The 26457-nt window shown below is 54.3% G+C and overlaps 12 protein-coding genes across 12 annotated transcripts; 8 read left to right on the top strand and 4 right to left on the bottom strand.

Annotated features, from left to right (window-relative positions):
- Positions 1-111: 111 nt before the first annotated feature.
- SETTUDRAFT_107734 (uncharacterized protein) lies at positions 112-1884 on the top strand (the record flags this gene model as incomplete). The annotated part of the gene is made up of 2 exons (XM_008025735.1): positions 112-192; positions 253-1884. 2 exons carry the CDS (start codon positions 112-114, stop codon positions 1882-1884), a joined length of 1713 nt encoding a protein of 570 aa, XP_008023926.1.
- An 835-nt stretch (positions 1885-2719) lies between these two features.
- SETTUDRAFT_38572 (uncharacterized protein) lies at positions 2720-4615 on the top strand (the record flags this gene model as incomplete). The annotated part of the gene is made up of 4 exons (XM_008025562.1): positions 2720-2772; positions 2798-2833; positions 2874-3371; positions 3424-4615. The coding sequence occupies 4 exons, from the start codon at positions 2720-2722 to the stop codon at positions 4613-4615; spliced, it is 1779 nt and encodes a 592-aa protein (XP_008023753.1).
- Positions 4616-5454: 839 nt separating this feature from the next.
- Positions 5455-9299, top strand: SETTUDRAFT_176594 (uncharacterized protein; the record flags this gene model as incomplete). Its single annotated transcript, XM_008025734.1, has 3 exons — positions 5455-5469; positions 5519-8987; positions 9068-9299. 3 exons carry the CDS (start codon positions 5455-5457, stop codon positions 9229-9231), a joined length of 3648 nt encoding a protein of 1215 aa, XP_008023925.1. The 3' UTR covers positions 9232-9299.
- Positions 9300-9548: 249 nt separating this feature from the next.
- On the bottom strand, positions 9549-9986 carry SETTUDRAFT_27329 (uncharacterized protein; the record flags this gene model as incomplete). The annotated part of the gene is made up of 1 exon (XM_008025520.1): positions 9549-9986. The coding sequence occupies one exon, from the start codon at positions 9984-9986 to the stop codon at positions 9549-9551; it is 438 nt and encodes a 145-aa protein (XP_008023711.1).
- A 116-nt stretch (positions 9987-10102) lies between these two features.
- On the bottom strand, positions 10103-10917 carry SETTUDRAFT_106952 (uncharacterized protein; the record flags this gene model as incomplete). Its single annotated transcript, XM_008025733.1, has 3 exons — positions 10103-10263; positions 10312-10561; positions 10618-10917. 3 exons carry the CDS (start codon positions 10915-10917, stop codon positions 10103-10105), a joined length of 711 nt encoding a protein of 236 aa, XP_008023924.1.
- A 311-nt stretch (positions 10918-11228) lies between these two features.
- Positions 11229-13272, top strand: SETTUDRAFT_168394 (uncharacterized protein). Its single transcript, XM_008025732.1, has 5 exons — positions 11229-11345; positions 11456-11496; positions 11629-11731; positions 11793-12323; positions 12377-13272. Exons 1-5 carry the CDS (start codon positions 11321-11323, stop codon positions 13030-13032), a joined length of 1356 nt encoding a protein of 451 aa, XP_008023923.1. The 5' UTR covers positions 11229-11320; the 3' UTR covers positions 13033-13272.
- Positions 13273-13361: 89 nt separating this feature from the next.
- Positions 13362-16189, bottom strand: SETTUDRAFT_160402 (uncharacterized protein; the record flags this gene model as incomplete). Its single annotated transcript, XM_008025731.1, has 4 exons — positions 13362-15687; positions 15737-15888; positions 15942-16099; positions 16153-16189. The coding sequence occupies 4 exons, from the start codon at positions 16187-16189 to the stop codon at positions 13362-13364; spliced, it is 2673 nt and encodes an 890-aa protein (XP_008023922.1).
- A 528-nt stretch (positions 16190-16717) lies between these two features.
- Positions 16718-17753, top strand: SETTUDRAFT_168393 (uncharacterized protein). The gene has a single exon (XM_008025730.1). The coding sequence runs from the start codon at positions 16840-16842 to the stop codon at positions 17503-17505; it is 666 nt and encodes a 221-aa protein (XP_008023921.1). The 5' UTR covers positions 16718-16839; the 3' UTR covers positions 17506-17753.
- A 141-nt stretch (positions 17754-17894) lies between these two features.
- Positions 17895-19658, top strand: SETTUDRAFT_129413 (uncharacterized protein; the record flags this gene model as incomplete). Its single annotated transcript, XM_008025729.1, has 3 exons — positions 17895-18094; positions 18162-18946; positions 18998-19658. The coding sequence occupies 3 exons, from the start codon at positions 17895-17897 to the stop codon at positions 19492-19494; spliced, it is 1482 nt and encodes a 493-aa protein (XP_008023920.1). The 3' UTR covers positions 19495-19658.
- Positions 19659-20007: 349 nt separating this feature from the next.
- Positions 20008-20949, top strand: SETTUDRAFT_46745 (uncharacterized protein; the record flags this gene model as incomplete). The annotated part of the gene is made up of 3 exons (XM_008025586.1): positions 20008-20449; positions 20512-20604; positions 20657-20949. 3 exons carry the CDS (start codon positions 20008-20010, stop codon positions 20839-20841), a joined length of 720 nt encoding a protein of 239 aa, XP_008023777.1. The 3' UTR covers positions 20842-20949.
- A 437-nt stretch (positions 20950-21386) lies between these two features.
- On the top strand, positions 21387-23795 carry SETTUDRAFT_160398 (uncharacterized protein; the record flags this gene model as incomplete). Its single annotated transcript, XM_008025728.1, has 4 exons — positions 21387-21459; positions 21563-21723; positions 21791-22970; positions 23209-23795. The coding sequence occupies 4 exons, from the start codon at positions 21387-21389 to the stop codon at positions 23793-23795; spliced, it is 2001 nt and encodes a 666-aa protein (XP_008023919.1).
- Positions 23796-23892: 97 nt separating this feature from the next.
- SETTUDRAFT_129402 (uncharacterized protein) lies at positions 23893-26364 on the bottom strand. Its single transcript, XM_008025727.1, has 4 exons — positions 25967-26364; positions 25196-25869; positions 24653-25144; positions 23893-24592 (listed from the first exon to the last, which is right to left on the bottom strand). The coding sequence occupies exons 1-4, from the start codon at positions 26082-26084 to the stop codon at positions 24074-24076; spliced, it is 1803 nt and encodes a 600-aa protein (XP_008023918.1). The 5' UTR covers positions 26085-26364; the 3' UTR covers positions 23893-24073.
- Between the last annotated feature and the right edge of the window lie 93 nt (positions 26365-26457).

Raw genomic sequence — 26457 nt, 5'->3', positions numbered from 1 at the left:
ACCCTTCTCCCTCGCCCCCCATAACGTGCATTTTATCTACGCGCAGGACATCGCGCATTTTATTGCCGCCACACGAGGGCTTCAGATTCGCGCCGCGTCATCACCGCCAACATGTCGGGCGCAAGTGCGAAAGGCAAGAAGCAGGCGAACAAGAACGCCTATCGCCGTGCAAAGAAGAAGCAGCAACGCTCTGTACGTCTCTGGCGCCCATCGCATCGCGCAACATTGGCCAATTTGCTAACGCAACCGCAGGAGACACCGTCGACCGCCGGCGACTCTGCGCGTGAGAGCGAATCTCCCGCACCCGAAAGCGACACAAATAACGAAGCACAGGCGGTGAAGCCCGCGACCCTCCTCTCCGTCGATGATATTGAAAACCAGTACAACTTCGACGACCCGCTTTTCGAGGAATACAAGAGTGTGTTTGAAAAGTTCAGGGAGCCGACGGAGGAGGAAGCGGCGACAAAGGACGAAGAGAAGCCTGAAATCTACCACTCCGACGACGACATCCCGGATGAGGAGGACGACGATGGCAAGCCCAAGCTCTCCAAAAAGCAGAGAAAGCAGATGAACAAGTTGTCGGTTGCGCAACTCAAGGCGCTAGTGCCCCGGCCAGAGCTGGTCGAATGGACAGACGTGTCATCCTCTGACCCCCAGCTGCTAATATCCATCAAGGCAGCGAAAAACGTCATACCCGTACCCTCTCACTGGTCACTGAAGCGCGAGTATCTCTCGTCCAAGCGAGGTATCGAGAAGCCGCCCTTTGCTTTGCCCAAGTTTATTCAGGAGACGGGTATTGCAGAAATGCGAGATGCGGTTTTAGAAAAACAGGCTGAAATGACCATGAGGCAGAAGCAGCGTGAGCGCGTGCAAGGAAAACTTGGCAAGTTGGACATTGACTACGCCAAACTCTACGATGCCTTCTTCAGGCGGCAGACTAAGCCAGAACTGACCAGATATGGCGAGGTCTACTACGAGGGTAAGGAATTCGAAACCAACCTCGTAAACCTCAAGCCAGGCGAGCTGAGTGAGGAGCTTCGGGAGGCACTGGGAATGGCACCCGGCCACCCGCCTCCATGGCTCATTAATATGCAGCGTTTTGGCCCTCCGCCGTCCTATCCCAATCTGCGCGTACCTGGTGTCAATGCCCCGATCCCTCCCGGATCTTCTTGGGGATTTCAGCCTGGTCAATGGGGTAAACCACCTACTGACGATGCTGGTAAGCCACTGTTTGGCGGGGATCTGTACGGAACCGCTATACTGGAGGAGCAACAGCAACCAACACACGTTGGTGAACCTGTTGAACGTGGTATCTGGGGAGCACTTCGAGCCGAGGGCGAGAGCGAGGACGAAGAGAGTGACGAGGAGGAGGAAGATGACGAGGAAGAAGAGGAGGAAGGAGATGAAGACGCGAGTGGTATACAGACCTCCATGACTACTGCTTCGGCCATGCCCTCTGAGATTGGTGGGGCGGAGAGCATCAGTGGAGAATTCCAGCTCCGGAAACAGCGCAAAGGAATTGAGACGGAAGAGCCCGGAGCGCCACGGAGCGCCTACACAGTGCTTCCCGAGAAGAACATATCTGCGACTGGCTTCTTTGGTGGCGAGCATGCTTATGACCTGGATGCAGCGAAGCGCGATGCTCTTGGACATGCACAGAGGAAGCGGAAAGCTGGAGACGTCGACGTCTCTGTCGACATTGATCAGCTGGGAGACAGTGATAAGTTGGACAGGGACGCATTGAAGAAAGAGTACGAGTCTAGGCAGCGGGCTGAGGCACAGGGACAATGGCAAAGTATCGACCAAGATGATCTAGCAGATATGATCAACCAGGAAAGCAGGAAAAGGGCCAAGAGAGAGGATGAGCGAAAGACTAGGCGCTAGTTTGCATGGTCAAGAGTCTGTAGGGGACATGCATTTTGTACAAAAGATCAGGATTGCACTTTCAGGAGCTCCAAGAGCGAGCTGGCGTCACGGATGTCACGGGTCATTAGGGCTTCGGCAAAGTCAGCATTGGGAACCGGCGTTAAAGGCGGAAACCAAGAGTGCCCGCAGATGAGCATAATCAAGATCAAGATTTTAATGTTCAAGGCAGAGTAATGGACGGGACATGACACGCTGATTATGGAACGATTCTACGCCACGCCATGGCTGGCAAACCGAGGACGCGAACGGCCAGGCAAGGGGTGAAACAAAGCAGCCGGTTGTTGTGAGTTTTCGGCTGTTGCTCGACCCAAGGTAGGAGCGTTATTAGCGGCAGCTGTGTCAACAAGTCTTTGAAAGAACCAATTGGATTCTGACATGTCTGGAAGAGAGGCAAAGTGGTTGCCACGAAACGCTGGGTCTATCGCATACACACTCATACACGCACGCACGGCCACCACTTGCGTCTGCGGGATACCATGCCCGAAAAAAAAGAAAATGACTGAAACACCAAAGAAGGCATCCATTGTTGGGCGTTTGTGGTTGCGCTGGAAGGGCCCAAGCTCATACGCCTTCAGCCCCATTTAACCCATCGCACGTGACGGTCCAACGCGTCCAGTCGCAGTGGGCTTGGCTTCGAACTTCACTTTTTGCAGGCTCAACACACGAGGCGCCAAACACTCACCACAATTCAACTGCCGCGATTCCCAGCCGCCAGCCCACATCGATTCTAGTCATTCTAATTGCCCAACCCTGATATCCGCGATAGGTCGAGCACGCCACTTTCGATTGCGAAATGGACAGAGACCGCGAGCGAGACAGAGATAGAGATCGAGACCGAGACCGAAGGTTGGTTAACACCACTCTGCCACAGATGCACAGATGGATGGCTCATGAATCTCTCTGACTTGTAAGAGTTATCCGCAGCGCAACTGTTAACGCGCAACTAGGGATGACCGATACTCAAACACATACCGTCCACGCTCCCCTGGGCCACGCCCACGCTCTCCGCGCGGAGACAGCTATCGCGCCCGCTCGCCTCCTCTCCGTCGCGCATCTTCCCCTCGCCGTGGCTCCCCACCCCGCCGTGGCCTAGCTTCGGCAGACACCTACGTTCCTGGCGGCCGTTCGTCCCGTCCACGAAGTCGCTCGCCTGCGTTTCGCAGAAGATCACGAAGCCCGCGTCGCGATGATAGCTGGAGGGCACGTCCTCGGTCGCCCCTGCGTCGAGCATTTTCACCCAGACGCGACGACTACAGAAGTGACCGGGCAAGGTCACCACGAAGGGATCGGGATCGGGACCAGTACGACTCGTACACTCGTTCCCCACGGCCACGCGACAGATCACCACCCCTTCGAGACCGCGATGTGTCGCCAGCGAGGAGTCGCGGGATGCGCTCGCCTATTCGTTCAAGCCGATATGACGAACCGCGTTCTCGTCTCAGCAGGTACATTCAAAAACTGCCCACTTCAATTGACAGTCCGCTAACCAGTCCTCAGCCCTCCCCCACGTCGATACTCTCCAGCGCGCGACTACAGGCGCCGGTCACCTTCTCCAAGACGCGAACGTGCTGATCCATATACCGCTGATACTTGGAGGAGTCGCAGGTCTCCTTCTCCAGCGCGGCCAACATACACTTCAAATGAGGCTTCCGGTAGGGATTCAACGGCTACCTCGCGTCGCTCTTCACCACCGCCTATTCACCCTAGCCGCGCTGCGCTTGTGGAAGAGCCTGTTGCCAGAGAGCCTGCTTCCGCACCAAGATCGCCGTACCGTGAGCGGCTTCCTGAACGAGTCCGAGACTATAGCCGGGAGCGAGAGCGAGAGAGAGAACGGGAGCGAGAACGGGAGCGAGAGAGGGAGAGAGAACGAGAAAGAGAACGGGAACGAGAACGGGAACGAGAACGAGAACGAGAACGAGAGCGGGAACGGGAGCGGGAGCGATCTCCTCCACGTCGTAGAGAGAGTCCTCCGACTGGACCGCGTGGCGATAGAGACTTTGCGCCTCCAACAGGACCGTCTTCTGCCTACCGCAATGGCGATGGCAACTTTACCAGGGCTCCTCCCACAGGTCCTTCTAGTCGCAGCTACCCCTCGCCCGCAATATCGCCCCCAGCAGGCCCATCCAGTTCGGTAGCGCCGCCTCCCACCTACCCTCGAGGAACCAATCCTGTATTGGCTGCACCGACGCGGCCACGAGGTGGGGGTCGCGGTTTCGGTGGATATGAAGGGCGAGGTGACTTTTCTGGGTCTTCTTCACGCAGAGGATCGTGGGGTGGAGGTCCCCGAGGAGGCTATTACGGTGGTGCACCATCAGGGCCTCGCGGCACCAGCAGTGGTCCTAGCGGGGCGCCACCTTTCGCTCCCTCTTTCCGCGGCTCGAGCAACTCTACAGCTACAACATATCCCCGTACCATGCGCTTCCGCGACCACCTTGCCGACCTGCCCAAGGAAATCCCAGGAGGTCAAAAAGCTCCTGAATTATATGACAAGAGCAAGATTCTCAAGTTGGAGGCTGAAGCACAGAAGCTTAGAGAGCTAATTGACAAGAAAGAGGACGCCAAGAGGCAGAAACTGAGAGAGTGGGACGGTCTTGAGCGTGAGGCTGAGACGGCTCAACTCAAGGTCGATCTGGCGGAGAGTTCGCTCAGAGGTTTGAACGGCGAGTCTGATGTTCGCGACGCCTTCTAGACCGAGGTGTTTACCAAAGAGAGATATGCGAAACCGGTTTGCAACTCCCCGAAGTTGGGCTAGACAGGGTTTGGATGGATGAACTTTGTACGATATGGTAGAACACTCCCTTTGGAATTATGCAAAGGAACCTGGGTTAGCCACACAGTGCGGGTGTGTGAGCGTGTGAGTCTGGGGGTCTTTTTTTCTCCCTTTCTTGATTGATTGATTGGAAATGAGTGGATTAACGAGCTTTCTCCTTTTTTTTCCCCAAATTCTCTCTCTCTTTCTCTCTTTTGATTCCCTGTAACCTCATGCATTTGCTGTGTATTTTGAACATAAATCAGGTCCTACAAAGTGTGCGTATGGATAAGGGGGGTTTTTTTTTGGAGTTTTCGTGCAAAGAAGGGAAAGTGTTGTTGATTGGTTGGCTGGTTGGTTTCTGTCTATGTAGAGAAGCTTGTGCTACTGCTATTAGGTGTATTTGTCGTTGTAAGGAATACTAAAACGGCGTACTTAACTACACTTAAGAACTGTGGTACTTGAAGACCTCTAACTAATATGTCTAAGCGTGCCCTGATGGATGTTTCATTATTTATTCTCTTTGGTTTAGTAAGATACGTATTGCAGAGTTACTGTAAAAGAGGTATAGAGCATTCGCATCACCACCTAGTTAATAATGTCGAACAATCTCAGAGTCTCTCTCTGACTAGTAAAGTTAAGGTGTTCGCCGTCCGTAGCTACGGGATTAGTCAGAAGCCGTTTTCAACTGACTCGCGGAACACTAAATTGTTGCAGCAGCTTCAACGGACTTGCTAACTCACCACCAACTTTCGCTGACCTGCTCTCCTGTCGCAACCATGGTGGGCAAAAAGGTATAAGGACTATTATAGAGCTAATTATGTGAAACTAACATGCGCAAAGGAAGTTGTGGCACCCAAGCCCAAAGCTGCCCCGCGCGGGGCGACAAAGGCGAAAGTTGCGCCCGGCGCATCTGAGGTCCAAAAGGTGGATGGCGACGACTTTATGGATATTGATGCTGAGAGCGCCAACGCGCAGAATGCTACTGGTGACGATGCGACAGACTTAAACCCAGGAGCTTCCACATCAACAGAACAAACGCGAAAACGACGAGCGCCACATACCCACGCGAAAGACGAGTTCTCCGCTCTCCTCGAGCCCTTCTACTATGGCAAAAGTTTGACCGACCCCATCAACACGGCGCGCGACAAGTGGAACTTGTTGCCAGCATTCCTGAAGACCAAAGGTCTCGTCAAGCAGCACGTCGACTCTTACAACCACTTTGTGGACGTGGATCTGAAGAAGATCATCAAAGCCAACCGCTTCGTTCGTAGCGACTTCGACCCTAAATTTCTCCTCGAGTATACGGACATTCGTGTTTTGTCGCCGAACCGACAGGAAGAAGATGATCTCGAACATCACCGCAGTACCGTTACGCCCAACGAGTGCCGGTTACGTGACATGACCTATGCTGCGCCCATAGTAGTGGATATAATATACACCAGAGGAAACGCCAAGGTGAAGCGGACAGGCATAAAGATTGGGAGGATGCCCATCATGTTGAAGAGTAATAAATGCGTACTGGCTGGCAAGAGTGATCGTGAGATGGCTGTCATGGAAGAGTGTCCACTGGATCCTGGAGGCTACTTTATCACGCGTGGACAAGAGAAGGTTATCCTGGTCCAAGAGCAGCTCAACAAGAATCGAGTCATTGTCGAAAGCGCAAAGGGAATCATGCAGGCTAGCGTTACGAGTTCCACCCACGAAAGGCGGACAAAGACGTATGTCATTCAGAAGAAAGGACTCATGTACCTTCGGCACAACACGCTCTCGGAGGAGATTCCGATTGTATTCGTCATGAAGGCGCTGGGAGTGCATTCGGATAAAGAGATCCTGCTTCTGATTGCGGGTGAAGACAGCGCATACCAGGACAACTTTGCCATCAATTTCGAGGCCTGTGCGAGAGAGCAGATTCATACACAAGAGAGGGCGCTCGAGTACATTGGCCATCGCGTGCGGCTAGTCAAGAAGCCACTTGGCACCTCGCGCAACAGGAACTACCATCTGGAAGCCATTGAGTGTCTGTCAAACGTCGTTCTTCCACACGTACCAGTAGAAGGCACGAACTTCCGGCCAAAGGCGCTCTACGTAGCTCTCATGGCTCGCAGAGTGTTGATGGCGATGCAAGATCCGAAGCTCGTGGATGACCGCGACTATGTTGGCAACAAGCGTCTGGAGCTTTCTGGACAGATGTTGTCTCTCCTGTTCGAAGACCACTTCAAGCGCTTCAACCACGACTTCAAGCTGAGCATCGACAAGGTCTTGAAAAAGCCAGTTCGAGCACAGGAGTTTGATGCCTTTTCTCACTTTAGCGTCCACAAGAATCACATCACCATGGGTGTCGAGCGCGCCATTGCTACCGGAAACTGGAGTCTGAAGCGATTCAAGATGGAGAGGGCCGGTGTCACGCACGTTCTGAGTAGACTGAGTTACATTGCTGCACTGGGTATGATGACGAGAATCAGTTCGCAGTTTGAAAAGACTCGCAAGGTGTCTGGTCCTCGAGCGCTGCAGCCATCGCAGTTTGGTATGCTTTGCACTTCCGATACCCCAGAAGGAGAGGCTTGTGGTCTGGTCAAGAACCTGGCGCTTATGACGCACATCACCACCGAAGACGACGACGACCCGGTCCGAAAGATTGTGTTCATGTTGGGTGCGGAGGACATCTGCTTTCAGACAGGAGAGGAGATTCATGCCGAGGGTGTATATAGTGTCTGTCTCAACGGTACACCGATTGCTGTCACAGACACACCAAAGCGCTTCTTGAACAACTTCCGGAAACTCCGACGAATGGGCCGTATCTCCGAGTTCACCAGCATTCATATCGATCACGACCATTGCGAAGTTCACATTGCTACTGACGAAGGGCGCATCTGTAGGCCAATGATCATCGTGGAGAACCAGCGCTCAAAGGTCACTTCGCGGTACTTGAAGGCTCTTCGCAAGGGTACCATGGACTTTGAAGACTTTCTGACAAGGGGCCTCGTAGAGTATCTCGATACCAACGAGGAGAACGATACCAACATTGCGCTTAAAGAGAGCGATATCAACCAGCATACCACTCATCTCGAGATCGAGCCCTTTACCATTTTGGGTGCTGTCGCTGGCCTCATCCCCTATCCTCACCACAACCAGTCGCCGCGTAATACTTACCAATGCGCTATGGGTAAACAAGCGATAGGCGCTATTGCCTATAACCAGTTTAACAGGATAGACACTCTGCTCTATCTCATGGTCTATCCACAACAACCCATGGTCAAGACGCGTACCATTGAGCTCACAAAATACGACAAGCTTCCAGCTGGACAGAACGCAACCGTGGCTGTCATGTCGTACTCTGGCTACGATATTGAGGATGCGCTCATTCTGAACAAGGCGTCGTGCGATCGTGGATTTGGTCGCTGCCAAGTGTTCAAGAAGCACGTTACGCCTCTCAAGACGTATGCCAACGGGACTTCTGACCGCATCAACGCGGGCGCACTCGACGTTGAGAACCGCAGCCACCAAGCAATTGGCCAAGATGGTATCGCGCAAGTGGGCGCTCGGCTTGAAGCGGGCGATGCCTTCTTGTTGAAGTCGATACCCCAAGATACCGCTGGCCCGGCGTCCAACGTGTACAAAGACAAGCCGGAAAAGTACAAGCTGCCCGACTGCAGCTACGTGGACAAGGCGTGCATCACCGAGAACGAAGCGGGAACGACATTGATCAAGCTGCTCATGCGCCAGACTCGTCGTCCGGAACTCGGCGACAAGTTCTCGTCTCGCCACGGCCAAAAAGGTACCACTGGCCTCATCGTCCAGCAAGAAGACATGCCCTTCAACGACCAAGGCATCTGCCCGGACATCATCATGAACCCACACGGTTTCCCATCGCGCATGACCGTCGGCAAAATGATGGAGCTACTCTCCGGCAAAGCCGGCGTCCTCAACGGCACCCTAGAATACGGCACCGCCTTTGGCGGCTCCACCGTCGAAGACATGTCGCAGATCCTCGTTGAAAAAGGCTTCTCCTACACGGGAAAAGACTACCTCACCTCGGGCATCACGGGCGAAGCCCACCAGTTCTACACCTTCTTCGGCCCCATTTACTACCAGAAACTCAAGCACATGGTCCAGGATAAAATGCACTCGCGTGCACGCGGGCCCCGTGCCATTCTCACTCGCCAACCCACAGAGGGGCGCGCGCGCGACGGTGGCTTGCGTCTCGGAGAAATGGAACGTGATTGTCTCATTGCCTATGGTGCGTCGCAGCTTTTGCTCGAGCGCTTGATGATTAGTTCTGATGCGCATAATGTTGATGTTTGTGAGAATTGTAAGTTTTTTTTTCCCTTCTCCTCCTCCTCCTCCTCCTGCTGCTTTTTGTTTAATATACTAATGCTATTTCACAAACAGGCGGCCAGATGGGCTACAGTGGCTACTGCAAGCTGTGCGAGAGCGAAAAGGCTGTGCGCAAAATCACCATGCCGTATGCTGCCAAGCTCTTGATCCAGGAGCTCGGCAGCATGAATGTCAAGGTGACGATTGGGCTCCAAGACGAGTTTCCGAGAGACGATTGAAAAGTGCAGAGATGATACTGGTTGCAAATGGTTCAAAGGGATGGGGTTTCTGAAAAAAAGTAGTAAATGGCAGTTTTTTTTTACTGGCGCTCGACACGAGGGGGAGGCTTCTATATGCATAGCGTGGCGTTTGTTACATATCTTCTTCTTCTTCTTCTTCTGGGATGCTTTCCAGCAATGATACCAGATAAGAGAGAGAATTCGAGAATTCATGAATGAAGTAGTCATTGATAACGACATTGGGTTCATCATAAGTTGGATCTTTTGAAGCCCTAGCATGGCGAATTTTTTCAGCAGCCAATACAATATGATGATTATCATCCTTTTTCGCGCGACCTCCGGCTCCACACTCGCAATCTCTGCATCGTCTGACCCGCCAGAGGGCGACCAAAGACTGTTCCTAGCGTGAACATCAAGGAGAGAATGTCGGCTGGCTCGAGATAGCGCACAATGTTTAGCCACAGCTCAGTGGGGATTCGGATTACCGCGTCGGGATAGCGTGATGAGGCCATGGATCTTGTTCTGGATAGGCGCAGCATGTGGGCGAGTGTGGTTGGAGAGAGCTTGGGAGAGAGATTGTGGCGCTGGAACGTGGGATACATGGCCAGAGCAAGGTTCATGAGATTGTTAGTGCCTACGTATTCAGAGATGATCAGGAGCAGCTCGGCAGGAAGGTCGTCAAAGGGATTTCCAGGGGGACCTGGTCCCGGTGGGGGAGGCGGTGGTGGTGGCGGTGGAGGAGCGGCTGCAGACATGCTCGCGTGTTGGCCTATATGCGGCGAATGGCCAGGGCAGTCACTGCGGGTTTGGAGCGTTGGTAGCCAACCACAGCGGGAATAGGATACTGTTGGGTGTGCCGGGGTGTTTTTTCTCACTCGGTATGGGGCTTGCTGGGCGAATCTGCGGCAATAGAGAGCAGCCAGCGGTAGATGGAGGCAGAGAGGAAGTAGGCTCCAAGGGCGACCAGAGTAATGTATATGGCGACGGGCCCGAGGGATTGCGGGAAGACGTTCAGTACGAAGGGATCGAGAACTACAGGCGTAAGAAATGGGTATGCAAAAGCATGAAGCAAGAACGTACTGATATCGACATGGACCGGGGGCGGATGATGCATCAATGTGCGATTGGTCGAGTAGTAGAACGCTGCAGCCTGGAGACGAAGTAACAGCACAGACTCTTGGGCATTGGGGTCTGCTTCGTCGGAGTCTTGCCAGGCGTGCAGCTTGGAGTCTTGACGGTGCTGGCTGTAGCGTGAGAGTGACGCAGCCAGGTCGGGCGTATCGAAGACGCGGTCGAGGGGGTAAGTATCGAGCCAGAAGTCTGCTGGTTGCTGGGGTCTTGGTCAGGACTGGGCCGTGGTCGCAAATGGAAGGGAAAGTAGCTCACTGTTGCTGGCCAGCAGATGCGCACCTCGTACCTGCGCCCGTGGTCGAGGCCGCGCAGGAGATACCAGGACTCGAGGCCGTGGGGCGCTGACTCGGTGGGAAACGCAACAGGAACCTGTAGAGGCAGAAGAGTGGTGGCCGGCGAGACAACTTGCAACCCGAGCCCGGCTAGGTCGGGGCGCGCATTGGAGAGGGCGGCAGCAGCAGCAGCAGGGCCCAGGAAAATTGTTTTCTCGACGTTTGCTGTGGCGGTCCAGGGCTGTGTGACGATGCAGAGCAGCAGGGCGGCGGAGAGGCGCATCTTTGGACAATTGGCACGGGACGACAGGGGCAAAGGCGGAGGACAGGCGGCTCGTTCCCTCACGTGGGCCACAGCAGGACGAGCATTGTTCGGGGCAACCCGTCGTGGACAATTGATTGCCGTGGTCGCGTCGCGTCGTGGCGTGTCGTGGTGGTGATTATATGTGTGCGCATTAGTGTAAGGTGCATAGCAGCGCGGGTTGGTGGTTAGCGCCGTGGCCCGTGGTAGGCCGGCCGCTGTGCAGCCTAAAAGTTCGATTCCACAAACACAACACTGCTTCTCCCCGCCACCCAATCTGCTCCACTCAACCGCCCAGCTGCTCCTCGACTTTCTCGCGGACGCACTCTCCTGTTCACCCCCACCCCATTCCGATACCCAATTACTACTCCGTTTCTAGTTCAAAATGAGAGAAGTTATCAGTCTGAACGGTATGTCCGAGTCCCGCCTGCGCTCCTCCGCCCCCCCAACCCCGGACCGCCGCCCCGAGGGGTGGCACCAAGACGGCTTATTTGTTGATACTGACTTTGTACGCGTCTAGTCGGCCAGGCCGGTTGCCAGATTGCAAACTCTTGCTGGGAGGTGAGTAGCTATCAACGTCCCCCTTGCACGCCGTCGACACGCCTACGATGGCGACACGGGCGAAAAGGAGGGCGTCCGAAGGGGTGCGCCTGACCGCCAGTCTGCACGGATACTGACTGTGTTCGCCTCCAGCTCTACTGCCTCGAGCACGGCATCCAGCCCGATGGCTACCTCACTGAGGAGCGCAAGGCCGTCAACGACGACCACGGCTTCAGCACCTTCTTCTCGGAGACGGGTAGGCAGCAGTCCATGGCCCAGCAGAAGGGCGCATAGCATGCATTACTAACACTGCGCAGGCCAGGGCAAGTATGTCCCCCGTACCATCTACGCCGATCTCGAGCCCAATGTCGTCGATGAGGTGCGCACCGGTGCCTACCGCTCCCTCTTCCACCCCGAGCAGATGATCACAGGCAAGGAGGATGCCTCGAACAACTACGCCCGTGGCCACTACACCGTCGGCAAGGAGCTCATTGACCAGGTCCTCGACAAGGTCCGCCGCGTTGCCGACAACTGCGCCGGTCTGCAGGGTTTCCTCGTCTTCCACTCGTTCGGCGGTGGAACCGGTTCCGGTTTTGGCGCCCTGCTCATGGAGCGTCTGTCGGTCGACTATGGCAAGAAGTGCAAGCTCGAGTTCTGCGTCTACCCAGCGCCCCAGGTCGCCACATCGGTCGTCGAGCCATACAACTCGATCCTCACCACGCACACGACGCTCGAGCACTCCGACTGCAGCTTCATGGTCGACAACGAGGCCATCTACGACATCTGCCGAAGGAACCTTGGCATTGAGCGCCCCAACTACGAGAACCTGAACCGTCTGATTGCTCAGGGTATGTTGCCCACGCTGTCTTCCTACACATTGCATTGGCTAACTGCTTCTCAGTCGTCTCCTCCATCACCGCCTCCCTGCGATTCGACGGTTCCCTCAACGTCGACCTGAACGAGTTCCAGACCAACTTGGTCCCCTACCCTCGTATCCACTTCCCTCTCGTTGCCTACGCCCCCGTCATCTCCGCCGCCAAGGCCGCGCACGAGGCCAACTCGGTCAACGAGATCACCAACGCCTGCTTCGAGCCAAACAACCAGATGGTCAAGTGCGACCCTCGCAACGGAAAGTACATGGCCACGTGCCTGCTGTACCGTGGTGACGTTGTCCCCAAGGACACACACGCCGCCATTGCCCAGGTCAAGACCAAGCGCACCGTTCAGTTCGTTGACTGGTGCCCGACTGGTTTCAAGGTTGGTATCTGCTACCAGCCTCCTCAGAACGTCCCCAACGGCGACCTCGCCTCGGTCAACCGCGCCGTCTGCATGTTGTCCAACACCACAGCCATTAGCGAGGCTTGGTCCGCTCTTTCGCACAAGTTCGACCTCATGTACAGCAAGCGTGCCTTTGTCCACTGGTACGTTGGTGAGGGTATGGAGGAAGGTGAATTCTCCGAGGCTCGTGAGGATCTCGCTGCTCTTGAGCGCGATTACGAGGAGGTTGCCGCCGACAGCCTGGGCGACGACGAGGAGGGTGTCGAGGCAGAGTACTAAGATGTCTTGCTTTGCATTGTTGATGGGCATGTTCCTTGTTCGAAGCGCCTGCTTTTGTTTTCTTCTCACCCGACACAAGCGAGCATAGACCACTTTGACATTGACAAGCACTCGACTTTTGACGAGAGCTGCTAGCGTGCGCTCTCGAGACATCAAGCAATTTGGGTTCAATTGCCCTCTTTCTATGTTACTACCTTTAGTAATGGCCAATAAATTGTTCAATGGCATCTTTACTCTTTGACCTGCAGCCATGACAGAGGAGCTGAATTCATTTGTGAAGACATGCGCTTGGTGCTTGTGAACGCTCAATCATGATATTGACATGTCATCTACAGCTCATCCTCGTCGTCGTCCCTAGCCAGTGCCTTTCTCTCTGCCAGCTCCCTAATCTTCTCGCCCAGCACCTCGCGTCCATATCGCGAAGCAACCTTGCCCGCTAGATCGAGCATCTTGCCATTGGCATCGCGCATCAAGCTCACGATTTCCAGCGCCTTCATGCCATGATCCTCGCCCGCCAGACACTCCAAGCCAAGCAACTGCAAGAGGGCGCGATCAATCGCCACCTCGAGCGCTCCCAGCGCCGCCTTTTGCGAAGACGTCGGCCGCGTATGAAGCAGCGTCGACGCCAACTGCGAGTGCAACGTCGAAGAAAGGATAAAAGCCTGTTCATGCTCCAGCTGCTTATCCTCATTAGTCTGAGGTTTCGCCGCTTCATCCTCATCCTCGTCATCCTCCTCCTCGTCCACATCGTCTCCCCTCCTCTTCTTCGCACCCCTACGCTTGTCAATCGCACTCGCGAGCGGGATCTCAAAGGCGAATTCCGACAGGTGCGGGACGGGCGCACTGGGATACTGCTCTCGGCCCTTGATTATCATGCAGTGGAAGCGCGCGCTGCCGGCGGTGCTGTCTGCCGCGGGTGCGGACGCCACGCCCACGGGCCAGTATGACTCTTCTTTTTTCCCGGCGGCAAGGCGCGAGAGCAGCTTCGTGTCCAGCATGGGCACCCAGCGGGCCTGTCCTGTGTTGCGCCATCCCAGCAGCGTCAGGAGGACGCCGTCGGAATCGTAGATGTAGGGATCGCCTTCTGCGGAGAAGAAGACAGACGTCAGTGTGGTGCCGGGGGGCAGGGCCAGGATATCAGAGTCCTGGTATACAATGTCGTGTTTGATGTTTTCGATTGTGTAGAGGAGCTGTGTGCTCAGGTCGTTTTGCAGCGGCCCGTTGCCTATGGTGAGGATGTAGTCGCGCCACGCGGCACATGTTACTGCCGGCGAGCTCTTTTGGCGGTACACGCGAATGGGCAGGCCGAAGAGCGAGTAGATGCGGACGTAGTTTGCGGATGTGGTGACGCACACGTACGAATCTGAGAGTGCGATTGCAGTCACGGATTCCCCTGTCGGCAGGTTGGTGCGCCATTCTGTGCGCGTTGTCCATGTCTCGTGCGGTCGGTAGTAAATCATGGCTTGGTTCCCCTCGCCCGTGCTGTTGGGCTGGCATGCAAATAGCGTTCCTTTTTCGTTGAGGCTCGCTTTGTCGTACAGAAAGATGTCGGTGAAGTGGAAGTTGCGGAACGTGTGCTCGTCGTAGAATTTCACGCTGACTGTGTGATGCTTGCCCTCTTGTTCGACTGTCTCGACGTATCCAGTCAACGAGCAGCATAGTAATCGGCGATTGCCTCGCCAGGGGGTGCTGCCTGGCTGGAAAGGCTCGTGGACTTGGGGACGAAAGAGAGCAGAGCTGTATGCGCGCCGTTTGGACGCTGGTTCGACGCCGTTCGCAAGGTGTCCGTTTGTGCGCTTCTTGGCTGCATTCATGGCGGGTGCATAGCCTGCGCCGTCGTCGTCTACAACAAAGTCGTTCATTTCCTCATCGCCATCTTCCTGGGCTTCGTCGTCTTGGAACTCAGGGCCTAGAATATCCTCGAGCGAATCTGGTGTCCCGCTTCTTGGCCGGGGGCGTCCAGGAAGCGTCTGGACATTGCCCGCGGTAAGCTTGGCTGGTTGAGGAACACCTGCTCGGCCTTCTGATGGGTCGTGGAAAAAGGGTGCTGAAACAGTGGGCTTCTGGAGTAAGGGGAGGTGTTCTTCCGGGACGATGTCCGTGTGGATAAAGAGTTCGCCCTCATTGTTGGTGTAGGAGAGTATGTTTTCGGTTGGATGCCATGCCATGGCCAGGATGGTCGCCTTGACATGGTCAAACTTCTTGAGCAGCTTTTGAGTCTTGGTGTCCCAGAGGCATAGGCTGAGATCGCCCGATGTTGTTGCTAACAAAGCGCCGTTGGGCGACCACGCCGCAGCGGTAATGTCTGCAGCGTGGCCTGTCTTGAAAACTCGCTGCCGCTCCCAGTCACTGGTTGACATGACCTGCATCTGGCGCATGGCAGTTGGCGTGGCAAATGCCCGTCCGTCAGGATGCCACAGCACTCTCGAACTGGACTCTGACTCTGTCTCCATGCTCTTGATCATGCCCTCTATCCTCTTGACCATTTCAGGCTGCTCTCCATCTAGGTTGTACATGTAGACCTGGCCATCGGTGCAGGATACGGCGAGCTGAGTTCCGGTCTTGTCGAAAGATACGTGCTTCACAGCACGAGGCTGGTCGCGGAGGGTTCGCATGGACTTGTTCTTTACGCTTACAAGGTTGACAACGAGCTCACTAGCCATGTTAGCATCACGTACTGAAGTATTGAGGGCACTGGACGTACTCGCTGGCAACAGCAATCCAATTGCCATCTGGGCTCATGGCTACATCTCGCACCGGCAGTGTGGTTCTGACAAGTATCTCTTCAAACTTGCCATTGTCGAGCGAGAATCGGCTCACTGTTCCGTCCTCGGAACCTGTAATAAAGAAGCCATTCTGTGCGGAGGATTAGTCTCTTGATGGACACTCGACTCTGGAAGCCCACGTACGCCAGCGACGACGGCGGTGTTGTTCTCCTGGCATTCATCGACAGTGACCGGCTCATCGTCGGATCCGGTGCTAAAGACACGGCAGTAATTGTCGACGCCGGCAGTGACGAGTTTCTTCCCGTTGGGCGTGTATGCGAGGTAAGTTGCGCCAGGAGCATCTGCGGGGCTAATCAACAAATGCAGGGCTGTAGTGACGTGAGAAGATACATACGGGCTTGTCGAGCACGCAATGGCTGGACCGAAGACATTGTGCTAGAGAGACACGGGTTGCTGTTCAGAGTGCAACGCGCCCGTCCGGTAGACGCGAGCGCGTAAAGTGATGTGCCTAGCGCGCTTTGAACAAGCGTTCCCCCCACCGCACTCAACAAGACAAGCTCTCACACACACCATCCCGCCCTGTGCCTGGCGCAGTCCAAGCCTTGGCCCGCCCATGTGACATCCGTATGCTACTCCGCTATCGAATGAGTTTCGCTGCTTACCTCAATACCACCATGGCGCCTCGTACCCCCACATGGCTTCACTACTCGCCGGCTGAAGCTGGGCCGCAATCGATCAAATAACCAACCAGTAGCGGGGCATATCGATACTAAGCGTTAGATCTCTATGCAGAATACGCTGTCCAACGCCCCCTCGCTTCGCGATTTGGTACCGGTTCACACTATGTCAGCCACAGTAAATGTTCGAAGCTGGCTGTAGACGAGTCAGGCCCTCTGTCAATAGACTCGCATGCAAGCGAAGACTATTGACAGATGAAACCCCGAATCTCTTGGAACGCGCGATATCGAGATGAAGTCATGGCAAAGGTATCCATGCCATGTATTTAAAGCCAGCCTGCTTGTCTCTGGAAAGGCCGCCATGACATCTATTGAGCACCGGCATCTTTACATCACTACTTAAGATGCATGTTTCAAACTCCTACAACTTCGTCGCCAGTCTTTCAGTGCTCACTGCCTTTGCAAACGCGGCAGTGCTTCCATCTCCCGGCCATGTCCTCTCTAGCCCGGCTCCCCGAGCTTTGGGTGACAATGTCCTCGTAAATGGTGGATTTGAAGCTTCGGGTGCTTGGACAGGCAGTTCTCGAGCTGGCTTTCCGCAGGGCTATCTGACGGGTTCCATTTCTGCCACCGACTACGCTTTCGAAGGCTCATCTGCCTACACAATCTCAACGTCAGGCCCGAATACCGCCTCGCTTCGTGGCTACTGCGTCAGCCAAACCGTCTCCAAACCAAGGGGCTCCTACAAGTTCTCTGCCTACATTGGCCGCATCTCGCACGCAAACACAGCCTCCCCTTACCAGGAGGCTGTGACGGTAGCAGTAGCTATCAACAACGGCCGTGCTATTCTTCAGAACAGTATTTGCGACTCGGACGCATCGAGAGGCAGACTTTGCCCTATTAAAGCAGACAATGGCGTGCCTACATATGACTATGTCGAGACAAGGTTTACGACCACAGTAGACCAGATCAAGGTGGACATCTGTACTACATGGACGAGTTCAGTTACGGATGGATCTCGCATGTCTGACGAGGTGTTGTTGGACAAAGTACAGGTTGTTGCTGCATAATCCGAAAGAAGACATTAAATTGTGGGAGTTGGTGTAGAAATGCGCATAAGACGGGCTGTGGATCTGTGGCGGTTATGCAACTAGACCGTGGCCAGAAATTAATCCAGTAATATATGAGCCCAATCGAGTCACCCCTGTTTGGCCCACTCGTGCCAATGGAGGCGACGGGGCGGAGTTTGGCGGCTCAAAAGGCGCAAACTGCTCCGTTCAGCACGGTTCGGCCGTGCCAAGAATAGACCCCATAATCGCCAAAGTACACCCTAAGGCGTGATTTGTCACATGCCGCCGCCTGACTCCGCTTATGATAAGTCGGAGGGTGAAAAGCTGTCAGACCCCAAAGCCTCCTTCTTTGCATTGGTTCTGCAGCGTGTTTCTGCAAATCAATTCCAATGGTCATCACCGACGAAGAGCAGCCTCTGCTCCGCATCATCTCGCATGATTACGACAGCACCCAGCAGGACGACCATGGCGTAAATGAGGGAGACGACGCTCTTGATTTTGAGCCTCTGGACCCTGAAGATCCCCGGAATTGGTCTTGGGGTTATAAATGGGGCAACGTCATGCTACTGGCCTTCATGGCCTTCACAGTGTGAGTAGGCCAACATTAGCAAGACAAAATTTTCAGCGAAGCAATCCAAGCTGACTGCTTCTCGCAGCACGTTTACATGCATTGGCGTCGTGCCTTTGGCCACCACAATCGTTGAAGACCTGGACGGGAGACACACCAGTTCGGCCAACAGTGCACTACTCGTCACCATCTGGGAACTCGGAGAAGCTGCTGGACCTTTGCTAATCGCACCCTTGTCTGAACTCGTCGGACGCTCTCCTGTGTTCCACGTTTGCAATATCGGATTCATTGCTGCCAGCTTCATAGCAATCTTCAGCCCAAATAGCACAATCTTCATCGCTGCTAGGATGCTCACGGGTCTCTGTGTTGCTTCGAATGTTCTCAACCCCGCCATCATTGGCGACATATTCGAAAACGACCAACGCGGCTCGCCCATGTCTCTCATCATGCTTGCACCACTCATCGGAGGGGCCGTCGGACCCGCCATCTCTGGTGTGATTGCGCAGACAATGGGGTGGCGCCGTATTTTGGTCATTGCTGTCGGACTGGCCATCCTGTGTGAATTCCTCTTCCTCGTTTACTTCAGAGAGACATACAAGCTGGCTATTCTGCGAAAGAGAGAAGCGAGGCTCGGTCGTGGAGCCGACAAGACTACCGAACCCCAGGACAGGCACGAGAATGCTGTGAAACTATGGCACTCGATGACTCGCCCTTTTGCAGTACTCTTTGGATCCAGTGTTCTTCTGCTCCTCTCGTTGTTCGCTTCGGTCGCTTTCAGCTTCTTCTATGTCTTGAGCATATCGCTGCCAGACATCCTCATGGAGAGGTACGGCTTCAAACTTGCAAAGACGGGGTCTGCCTTTATATCTTTCAGTACGTAACATCTTTTTTGTTGTTTCATTATACAAGCTGACGTATAATCAGGCATCGGATCCTTCTGCAGTGTTTTCATCTGCAACTTTGCGCTCGACCGAATCTACGTGAAGCTCCGCGGCCCTGATAGCCAAAACGGGAAACCAGAATATCGCCTGCCTCTTTCCATGTTTGGCGCAATCATGCTACCTTTTGCAGTTACGGCCTACGGTTGGATTGCCGAATACCGGCTTCCTGTACTGCTACTTCTCTTATCCGTCGTATTCATGGGCAGCACTCTGCTACTCACGGTTATACCGCTATCCAACTATGTGGTTGATGCGTTTGGCATGTACTCCGCCTCGGCACTGACTGGCGTCATTGTTACTAGATGCCTCATGGGCACATTCCTGCCGTTGACAACCAGTCCGCTGACTGAGCACCTGGGCTACGGGCTAGGCTTCACCTGCTTGGGTGCGCTGAGCTTGGTACTGTCAGTCGTGCCAATCTATGTATTCAAGTATGGAGAAAAATGGCGGCAGTATTCGGACTATACGAGGGACTGTTGATAGTCATTATGTCTGATGAGGGTGTTTTGATTAAACGTAAATTTCGGCATTTGCAGGCATCATTACATATAGCGAGACTTGTTTTTGCATAAAGCAATCCTTGGTGGTACAGTCAAAAGTTGGATGCTGGTCAGAAAGCGACGAATTGTGAATACAATCTAGAATGTTGATAGATCTGGCATATTTTCTGTAGAGACGGCTAGATTGAATTCTTACAGGTAACCGCAAATGGCATACATAGTACTCCAGTTACGCAGTAGCTGATCTGACGCGATCGCTTATCCATACTGGCAATGCTTCGTGAAAACCATGATTTGTTTAACCTTCAAGGGCATATGAACACTAAGAGAGCAAACCACACTATTCCCGAATAGGAAAACAGCGTTCAAGTGCTTCCAAGATCCAAGACGCTTCGCATGCATGAGTGGAGGCCCGTGCGTTGAGCCGCGATATCCATTGACGACTTGACGAAAGCTACATCATCAACTCTGCGGCCCCATAACTCACAGCACCATGAAAACCTCCTTCGCCGCCCTCGCATCCTTTGCGACGCTCACCAGTGCCGCCCGCCTGCTCCTCCAAATCCCCAACACGGCCCTGGTAAACCCCGCCACCCTGCCCTCTACGACGCACGCAACCCTACAGTCTTCGGGTCCGCCCCTCGATGCTTACCTCACGCGCTCCAACACATTCAATTTCAACAACATTAGCGTAGGGAGCTACCTTGCTACGATCCACTGCCGCGATTATGCTTTTGAGCCGCTGAGGATTGATGTCGCATTGGAGGAGGCAGTAGAGGGCAGCGGAGAGATGAAGGAGGTCATCAAGGCCTGGCAAACCTTCCTGGGCAACGAATGGGACAACAAGGGAGAGATTCGGGGAGAAGGTGGAAACGGGCTTGTGATTGAGGCCCGACCAGTGGGCCCCAAATACTTTTACCAGGAAAGACAGGGCTGTAAGTCTTGCCTATACGCACCAAGAACGAGTTCACGAATGGAGTCACTAATATGCGAACAGTCTCGCCACTGTCGTTCCTGAAGAACCCCATGATCATCATGGCTGTTGTGTCCATGGGTCTCATATTCGGCATGCCTAAACTCATGGAGAACAGTAAGTGGCAGGAGCACTGAGCGGGTAGACGCGGTTACTGACACATGCTTAGTGGACCCGGAGATGAAGGAGGAATTCGAGGAAATGCAGAAGAACGGCGTCTTGGGCTCCGGCACTACCAACACCGCCCAGCAGCTACAGAACTTCGACCTGGCCTCGTGGATGGCTGGCAAGACGGACTCGGGAAGCGCAAGCGCAACTACACAGAGCTCTGCTGGACAAGCCAAGAAACGATAGATTACAGGTGCTTCGAGCACATGGCTCTGCCTGCAGCCACGTGCTGAGCTCCTCGGAGACAGTGTGCTGGGGTACACAGAAGTCTGGACAGATAATATACCCTGTTCCCAAACGATGCATGCCGGACGCGCCATGACTACCCATCTTTGTTTTAACGACTGCCAAGTCTGGGCGCTGCCACTGTACCGCGTCGGCGACTTTAGCAATATCCTCTTTGAGCACAAAGATCTACACGACAGACATGTGCAGAGTAGATCCAGTCTTCGTGTGTACTACACGCTCGGTGAGACCTATGCATGGTGCCCACGTCGATAGTGCCACTCGTTTCGTGGACTCGACTTGCATATCAACACTGATGCACTCTTCCATAGCACTATCTCCCATCTTTACAAGCGAATAAGCATGGGATTCTTTTGGCCCCGCAGCTTACCTATACCTAGCGCCGGCTTATTCACCTTCTTGACCATACACCCAACCAATCACATACACGCCACCATCGATAGGGGCAAGCCACCATTCTTGCACCTCAGTAGTAAAACGCCTAAATGGGCTGGGTTGGACTGAGAATGCCGTTCAGCGACAGCATAGTTCCTCTTGGTCAACACTACTGTCACAATTGTAGGTAGAACAATGACGGAGACTCCACATACCCTGGTTCCAAACACCCACACACCAGGAAGCAACACTACAGCACACCAGCACCATCACTATCCGCATCTAGGCCACCACACAGGAAAGAGACTGAGGCAATTCCTGCGGTCAGATGGACGGAAAGTACACATTGCGAGTTCGCCAGACGAGGCCAACAGCATGAGGCGGAAACTGAGCACTGCAAACGAAAAAGAGGGGTTTGAACTGGTTGTACATGGGTCGCCTGAACATGTGAGTGTTTCTCCGCCGGGAGCAAGCGAGCACATGTATACGACGTGTTTACACAAGGCCGGCACAGATCGAGGCACTCCGCCACACCCACGCCCACCATGAAGACCGGCACAAGCAACTGCAGGAGCAATACGGCGACCTAGCCCAGGAATTCGAGCGAGTGATCCGCGAACTCGATGCTCTCTCCACGGAGCTGCACATGGTCAGTGAGCATGCGGTGCAGCTCGACGCCAGCTTCTCCAAGTACGGGTACTCTGCGCATCTGCGGACCAAGGACGATGCCGGGAGCGGTGCCGACTCTGTGCATTCGTCGGGCAGCGAGCTGTTCGACAAGGATGTGTGGCGTGCAGAGCGCAAAAAGGGCGAAACCATGCGCTTCTACCAGCGCCCGATTGTGCGGCAGTACTTTCACAAGGGCCTGCTGTGGCGCGCCAAAGAAGCACAGGAAGTGGCGTCGTACGAGCTGTTCATTGACCTCTTCTACGTGGGCATCATCGCCATCACAGGCGACTCGGCGGCCGAGCACCCCTCGGGCGAGTCGCTGCTGCGCTTCGCGATTACCTTCATCATGGGCTGGAAGTTCTGGTCCGACATTGGCGTCCTCATCTCGTGGTTCGACTCGGACGACGTGCTGCGGCGCTGCTCGGTCCTCTTCATCCTGACGTGCCTGCTGGGCTTCACCACAAACATGGCGTCGGCTTTTGAGCACACGTACACGCCGCTCGTGGCCTTCTACCTGGCCGCCCGGCTCTTCATGTCGCTCAGCCTGTGCTGGTACGCGTGGACGATCCCCATGATCCGCGGCAGCATGATTGGATACAGCGTGATTCCACTGGTCCCGTTTGCCCTCTGGGTCGGCAGTATACATGTCGACGAGCCCGCCAAACAAGGCCTCATCTGGGTCGCCCTGGTGCTCGACCTATTCGGTCAATTCGCCATGCTGCTCCTCCAGCACAACCACTCGCCCCTGCGCAAACACCTCCCGCAGCGCATCAAGAGCAGCCTCGAATTCTTCCCCGGCACAAACATCGAGCACAGAATCGAGCGCACAAACGCCTTTGTCACCCTCGTCTTTGGCTCCTGTGTCCTCGGTCTGCTGTACCAGAGCAACGTGGCCATGGGGATAAATGCGTTTTTCGGGAAAGCTGTCCTGGGCCTCATGCAGGCTTTTGTGTTCAACTGGCTGTACTTTGAAATCGACTCGTTTAATCTGCATACCCATGCTATTAGACGGCATGTTGTTTCTGGTGCGTTCTCTCTCTCTCTCTCTCTCTCTCTCTTTCTCTTTATTCCTGTTCAAGCACCATATTTGCCATTACAATCCATTCATCGTAAAAAAAACAAAAAAAAACAAAAAAAACAGCAAGATAACCCAGCACTCTCCCAGCAAGAATGAATGCCCCCAGAAAAGGGGGATTAAAATAAGAAGAAGAAGAAGAAGAAAAGAAAAAGAAAAAATACTAATAAGTACTACAACAACAACAGCAATGGCCTGGCTAACCCTCCACGTCCCCTTCACCATGTCCTTCGTGCTCTCGGCGTCCTCGCTCGCCATCCTGGTGCGCGCCCACGACGCACCCAACACACCGCTGCTCTCGCTGCACCCAAGCTTCGTCGCGAAATCCGAAGCGCACGTCCCGCTCGCGCTGCAGTGGTTCTACACCTGCAGCCTCGGCATCGCCCTGCTGTGTCTCTCTGCGCTGGCGAAAACGCACGTGCACCGCAAGATAGCGCACCAGCGGCTGCGCAAGAACATGCGGCTGGTGTATCGCTGCGCCGTAGCCATTGTCATTGCAGTCCTGCCGCTTGCGCGCATGCATAGTTTAGCGCTGGTCGCCAGTACAACGGGCTTGGTACTGAGTGTGCTGGTCGTGGACCTCGTGGGCGTGGGGTGCTGGGGCGAAAATATCTTCTGGGATACCGCATGTAGGCGGGATCGCGCGACGTATAGTGCAAAGTGTGCGGTTAGGAGAGAGGAGCTGGAGTGCAGTGCGAGGCAGGGCACTGTGCTTAGTGTCGAGGAGATTGCGGCGAGGGAGAAGGGCGAGAAGGGGAGTGTGGGTGCGGTGTGAAATCTGTCTTGTCTTGTCTTGTGTTTTGTTTTGGGGGGGAGAGGCCATGAATTTTCAGTATGTTTAAATGTTTTGGAGTTGAATTCGTTCGTGGTAATCATCGTCATGCTTTGCGTGTATCCATCCATGTGGATATCGTGGTATACAACAGCTCGTAAACAAGAAAACTCAAAATCAAAAGCAGACCCTACATACGCCAATCCTATGTATCATGCAGATACAGCGTCTAGACAGAAGTAAAAACACACATAAATCCACCATCTGAAACGATTCCACACTCATTCCTCTTCTTCTTTATCATCCACCTTGACCGCAGTCTCAGGCTGCGGTTGCGTCGGCTGCTCGTCATGGAATCTAATCGTTCTACCAGGAATAACGCGTTCCTCAGCGCCATTATCATCATTCTCTTTCGATTTGGCAGCGCCATCTGCATCCTGCCTGTTGTTGTTTGCTGTGGTGGCAGTAACATCGTTCATAGGCATGGGAACTCTGGCGTCAGGTCTACATAGACTGGGTGCCCTCGATGCCGTCGGCGTGGTGGTCGCGCTTCTGATAAGGCTTCTTCCGATTCTAACGACACGCGTGGGCAGCGAGTCGCCGGTGCTGCGGGAAAAGCCCGGGCCACGTGAGAGACGAGGATCGGCGTTGGTGGTGGTGCCGTAGTCTGGGACGTGGAAGGCAGGCTGCGAATCGTTGGGGACGGAGGACGTGGTGCGGCCAAAGGACAGGGCGGTGCTGAGGGTGCGTGGAATGTGGAAGCCCAGTTTTCCCATGGGGATGGAAAGACCATGGACAATCTATTGTTCAGTGGTTAGACCTCGTATCAGTGAGCAGGAAGAATTCAACAAAAAACTTACAACTGAGCAAATGACCAAAAACCAGATGACTACCTTCATAACCTGCATCAGATACGCAGCGTCTTCCCTGGTCTCGCCGTCTACCTTGATGTTTTCGAGAAACTCGAGACTGACAAAGAGATAAAACATGGCGCTAATACCAATGGGACCAAAGAAGCCCACAAACAACGCCTGTCGTCGTTGCTCGATTTGGTGAATCTGCTTGTGCAAAGCGTAGATGATGGGCAAGCGGCGTAGCAACAAGACGAGAATTCCTAGAAGAACAAGGCGGTAGAGGGGAATGACGGGCGAGTTGGCGAAAAGGCTCCAGGGGCACGTGGCGCCGAGCCAGATGAAAATCGAGACGTTGAGAAGCATATCGATGGTGGGCTGAAAAGAGTCGTCCATGGTCTCGAGGCGGAACCAGTCGTCCCAGGTGAAGACGTTGCCGGCAATGAAGCACGCAAGCACGTCGTCGCTGCCAATCATTCCTACCGTGCCGACAATGAAGAGCTATGAGAATGTATTAGTATTCTTCCTTGAAAATAGGTCGTGGGGACTTACAGCTAGGGTAATGGCAAACACCAAGAAGCTTTCACGGTCAACATACTTTCTCTCCTCGGCCCAGTGCAAGAATTCCTTTGCAACCCATCCTACTGCCGCGCCATATGCCACACTCAGAATAATAGTATAACCCCAGGTCTCGCCAAACCAGAGGCCCATGGCAACTCTAGTGCTATTATCCGAGCCCTGACCGCCATGGCCAATGTGCTGGATAAGATACAGCGGGAGGAAGAGGAATGGGTAGCCCAGACCATCATTAGCTCCCGATTCCGCAACAATAATCTTTTGGAGCTCCTTGGGAATATTTGCATCGGCGAACTTGCCCTTGACAATCGAGTTGGAAAGCACAGGGTCCGTGGGCGTGACACAAGCACCTACAGCCAGCGCCTGCAAAAAGCTAATGTGCGGAACCATGGCAAAGACGAGCAAACTGGTTACGAGCCACATGATGGTCATGCAGGGGCCGAGCAGCAGGGACAAACTCTTCCATTCTGTCTTCATGTACTTTGAAGGCAACTGCACACCTGCCAGTACAAGCTGAACACCCAGGACCAGGCGGGTAAAGTAGAGGGTAATGGTATCCAAATTCTGCGGACTATTGAATGCATAGTCGTCTGGTCTGATCCAATTGGTGCCATGTGGCGAGAAGACGAGGCCGGCAATAAGAGAAATTACTAAGAGCGGAATGGATAAGTATATGCACCGAGCTTGTGACGACATTGTGCCACTGAGTCATTGACCATTGGGCTAGTGCTGGGGACCTGGACTCACATGCTTCACTAAGGTAAAATTTCTCCTTCATCAAATAGCTGACCAGGCCGAAAAGCGTGATGAAGCCGCCCAGCGTTGCGCAGACAATATTGAAGTTGTTGACCTCGAGCGTAGGCATGGCTGCTGCGGTGACAGGACCCTCGGACCCTTGATAACGGCTATGTCGGCTCTTGCACTGCCAATCTCTCGGCAAAGCTTGATGGCGAAGCTTGGCCGCCCTCTCCTCCCCTCTCGTGCTCCACCGCCAGTCTGTCGCACGACGATAGAGACCGTGGCGCCTCTTTTGTGTTCTTGCTGTGTGGCGCAGAGTACGCGGATGCTCTATCAAAGTTCTGACGATCCGTAAGACGGTCCTAGCGCCGGGACGCGGTAATCTGGCGGTCTGGAGCGCCCAACCGCAGCAACAGTTGTAAGAGGGAAGCCTGACAAGAGAGAACAAAGGTTAATGCGTAGGAGCCGCCCGCAAAGCATATATAAGTGCGAGCATGTGG

Source organism: Exserohilum turcica (genome assembly GCF_000359705.1).
Source record: "Exserohilum turcica Et28A unplaced genomic scaffold SETTUscaffold_15, whole genome shotgun sequence".
NCBI lineage: Eukaryota > Fungi > Ascomycota > Dothideomycetes > Pleosporales > Pleosporaceae > Exserohilum > Exserohilum turcicum.
This window is presented reverse-complemented; position numbering and strand designations above follow the sequence as displayed.